Genomic DNA, 4,626 nt, shown 5'->3' with positions numbered 1-4,626 from the left:
ATTTTGATTCGAAGAATTTTTTTCGAAAACATATTTAATTCCTATTCGATTAAAAAAAAAACCAAAAAAGCCTGTATTCTTATACCAACTTATACACATACTTAAAAAACATTAATCGCTGTTAAATTAAAAAAAAAAGTTAAAAAAAATTATTTAAAAAGAAGTTAAAAAACAAAAATATCCGATTAATCGTACATTAAAATAGTTGTAAATTTAAACAAAATGTAAAYTTAAAAAATATATAAAAATGTCTAGCTTAGAAAAAAAATTTTAAAATTAGTTTTAAGTTTTTTTCACAGAAAAATTTTTTGTATTGATAAAAATTAATATTGAGTCTACTAAGTTTATGAAAAAAATTTTCCCCTTAAAAAACTCAATTTTTACTCAAGTTAAAAAAAATATGTATTTGTATATATATTCTTTAAAAACAACTTTTATTGATGTTATTTTTCTTTAAAATATATATGAATGTCAAAGTTGGCCTCCCTCGTTAACTTATATAGATGTGCGCCTAAAGGTATACTTATGTTAAGCAAGCATGATTACATTCTCACATTATGAGCATACAAACGTTTTCTGCAGCATCTTTTAGGCGCTSTGCTCTATTTGAAAACACTTATTAAGGGTTCATGTATATACTATATGTATAATCATCAAATAAATTTTTTGAAATTGACAAGGGGTTATAACCCGCTAAGGTATACTTATATTAAAAATTAAGCAAGTATTCATTCATTGCGTCATCTGTTTGCTGCTCTCTTCCATTTGACAACTTTTCACTTAAGGTTATGTTTAAAATTGACATTAAATGTTTTCAACTGCAAACTAAAATTCAAAATATAGTCATCATTATTTCACAAATGCATTTGAGACACTGCTCATAAGCAAGAAACACAAAAAGAAAGCATTAAAATATACAAATGTCTTCGCTGACTTTAAAGAAACCCAAGCTCTATATTATTTTCTTAAAAAAAAAGAAATTAAATTATTGTCATCGGAATATATCTTTGCTGGACTGAACTATGAAATATATTTATCGGCATATCTTTTTGAGTTCAACAAAAAGTAATTTCTAAAACAGCAGATTTTTATGCAATTCAGACGATTTTTCGAAATTTCGCAACTCRCTGCTAAACTGTGCATTAATTATTTATATTTTATTTGCCACTAATTATTTTTATTTGATTTTCCTTTTTTCCGCCTGCGACTTTCTTTCTGCGCCACACAAAACYATCTAACTCAATTGGAAATATCACGTGATACACACTTCGTATATCAATCTCTTCTACCAACAAAYATCGTCTTAACCATCCATCACACATACAACTATGCAATCCATCAATCCATCATTAATTGGCACTCACCTAAATGCATTTGCCATTTGCCATTGGCGAAAATGCGCGCAACTGTAGCTCGAACGCAAACAAGTTTCGCCACCATTCAAACCACGCTTAGACTCTGACCGCGATCTAGCCAATTTCCCACCCGAATTCACAGAGGAAGCGGTGCAGCTGACGCCCGACGATGAGTAAGTAGCACAATTGTTGTTGGTTTTTCGTGTGTGTAAACCGGATATTTCTGTTTATTCCCTGTTTTAATGTTGGAAGTAGAATTTTTTTGTTATTGTTTTTAGTTATTAATCACAACTCATTGCCATAATTGTTGTTTTTGTCATGGAAATTTTTGCTATATTCTTTTATTAATATAAAAAATATATATTATTTTTTTTTTTTCATTCGCTACGCAGTCGTGTTATTGACAAGATCGATCAATCGGAGTTTGAAGGCTTCGAGTATGTGAATCCGCTGCTGATGTCCTTGGAGGATTGCGTCTGACACCACGAGTCATGTGACTTGCATCCCTATAATATGCGTGTAGGTGTAACCTCTTATAATTTCGCACACTTTTATATCTTCCACAATTATTTGCGAATTTCTTSATATGCTCGTTGCTCTCTTTTTGCAGTTGTATGGCGAGGACTCCAGTGATTATGACTCAGTAGCTGATGATTTAAGTATTTTGCAATTGCACGCACCGCCGCCAACAACCGCTAACAATAATCTAACGAATCTTCGCATGCAACAGCAACAACAACAACATTTACAACAACATCACCAACAGCAGCAGCAGCATCAACAAATGCCGCCACTAAATCAGAATCCCAATCATAGTCAGAATAATCATCATAACGGTAACAATAATAATCATAATCATAATTCCAATAATAATAAAAGTCTACTGCAGCACATGTTTTGCCTTCCATTAAATTAAAATAAACAAGAAAATTGCAGAACAAAAAAAAAATTAAATAAAAAAAAAATTATGAAAACAAAAATCATAAAAAAGAGCAAACAGTAAATCAGAAACCAATAATGTCAAGCGTAAAGTGAACGTAAACATTAAAGATGCAATAAAAATAAAAATACAAAATAAATTACAACAAAAACAGCTAGAGCGGATGAAACACTAACAGCACATATGAACAAATTGTGACAACAAGCATAGCGCAGCAAGCACAACAACAACAATTACTAGTACTACGTACACTAATTTACAACAACAGCTATTTTTGCTGTGTGTGTGTGTGTAAGCTTAAGGCAGGCAGCAATTAGGCATTTTCGAAAGGCGTTAACATGCAAGCCAATTTTTCTATGAAAAAGACTTCAAAATAATTTTAAAAATTTTTTCTAAGCTACAAATTTGAAATTTCAAAGCGGACTAATGAAATATTTGAAAAAAAGACCCAAAATTTTTGTAGCACGCATGACATTATTTTTTAACTTTGCCTATATTTAGGGTTTCCCACAGCTATTRCGGTACAAAATTCAAATGGTAAAAATTAAGTTCGAAAATGTTGATACTAAAATAATACATTGTTTTTAAGTAACCGGAGCAAATATTRATTTTTTTACCGTGCGTAATAATTTTTTTAAACTTTGTTCGAAGTTCGAAAAAAATGATTACAAATCCGAAATCTTTTACCACACATAACAATTTTTAAAAATCGTTGCATATTTTTAGRKTTTCTCCMACTTAAAAGTTATTGAMAGAAARCTAAAARRGAAGTTCGAAAATAAGGATACTAAAATATTGAATTGTTCTAAACAATAAATTCGAAAGTATCAAACGAAGCAATGCAATGCAAAATCACAGGCATATTTTTAGGGTTTTGCATACAAAACTTAGTTTCTTGGATGTAGTGAAGTTTGAATTTTAAAATGTAGAGTCAGTTGTTATTCGAAACTATTGTTTCGGCGCAGACTTTTTTTAATGTTATTTACCGTCTTTTAGTAAATCAAGTTTTATTGAATGTTCATGATTTTATTTGTTGTTTTAGCTGCTTGTAGGACCTTTTGCATGCGAGGTTTATCACAGAGACTTGATTTATTTTACTTTGATATTAGCTTAGGGCTTCGTATTTAAATAATTTAATATATTAAAAATGTAAACTACTTTTTAGCCGAGCGAGAAAAGTCATCGTGTCGAATTATCGTTCTACGGCGCACATTTAATACAATGGGTTGATTTTTTCTTCTTTTATCTGAAAAGTATGCAGCAATTTAGAAATTTCCCCCTTTTGGTCGATGACATATCTTTGAGCCTCTTAAAATTGGGATAATTGTGGCAAGGAGAAAATTTGGTCGACTTGTTTAGCTTTCAGCTGAAAAGTATGCAACGCTTCAGAATTTGGCCAAAAAAATATTTCATTAGTAAACTTAAGCATTTTTTTTTTACTTAAAATGACTTGAGCTAATGCGTTGTTGAAGAAAACATTGGACAGTGCTGCCAATTAGTGAGAAATTTCAATGCCGGCTAACTAAAAAAAAATTAAATGACGAAAAAATTAAAAATGCTGCAGGTTAAAAACTGACGTCGTTGAAGCTGCTGGATAACAAAAATAAAAACAAAACAAAAAATATGAAGTGGTCAATAGGAAATTTGTAAGAAAACAAGCTGTTACAGTTATGTGTGCATGCTGAGTTAGTGGCAGTTAATGTTAAGACGCAACTGAAAGGTTTTTTAATATTAGCATAAAACATAAATTAATGAAATAATATGAAATTAAGAAACATTTAAAAAATTAAGAAAAAATAAAAAAAAATTAAGAAAAAATCAATAGAAAATTAATTAAAAACGCAAACCGAACAACTAAATACAATATTGTGACATTTTAGCAAAGCATGTTGGCGTAAATTAACAAAATTCACCACTTACATACACATATAAATTCAAAAAAATTCACACACACAAAMAAATTAATTTAAGGCATGCCAAGTAATTATGTAATTGCAATTGAACTGTATGTTTGTAGCGAACAAGCGGCAAACGTGCAACACTAAAACAAAAAAGAAAAAAACAAACGAAAACAATTAGCGCGAGCAATGAAAATTATGTGAACATAGAGTTTTCAAAATATTTTACTTTTTAAAATACCACATTCACTCACATATACACACACACATACGATGGTACTTTAGTCTAGATTTATTGCTAAATAAATAAAAAATAAAAAATAAAAAAATACAAAAACACTATGTATTGTACTACAACTACGACTACAGCAAAACTACTATTATTACTAAATATTAATACGTAAGCCAGAAAGTAAATTCTAAAAAAATTTAA

At 29.6% G+C, this 4,626-nt stretch overlaps 1 protein-coding gene across 1 annotated transcript in view; it reads left to right on the top strand.

Moving 5' to 3' along the window:
• LOC108967390 overlaps window positions 1-4,532 on the top strand; it is a 34,128-nt gene extending 29,596 nt beyond the window's left edge. The window contains exons 8-10 of the mRNA XM_018930767.1: window positions 1,413-1,528; window positions 1,748-1,874; window positions 1,966-4,532. Coding sequence (XP_018786312.1) covers window positions 1,413-1,528; window positions 1,748-1,835 — 204 coding nt within the window. The 3' untranslated portion in view covers window positions 1,836-1,874; window positions 1,966-4,532. The remainder of the gene's footprint in view (window positions 1-1,412; window positions 1,529-1,747; window positions 1,875-1,965) is intronic.
• The last annotated feature ends 94 nt before the right edge of the window (window positions 4,533-4,626 follow it).

The sequence above is a fragment of the Bactrocera latifrons genome, unplaced genomic scaffold (genome assembly GCF_001853355.1).
Source record: "Bactrocera latifrons isolate USDA-ARS-PBARC rearing strain unplaced genomic scaffold, ASM185335v1 scaffold_186, whole genome shotgun sequence".
NCBI classification, from domain to species: domain Eukaryota; kingdom Metazoa; phylum Arthropoda; class Insecta; order Diptera; family Tephritidae; genus Bactrocera; species Bactrocera latifrons.
Note: the sequence above shows the minus strand (reverse complement) of the source record. Positions and strands in the feature narration are given on the sequence as shown.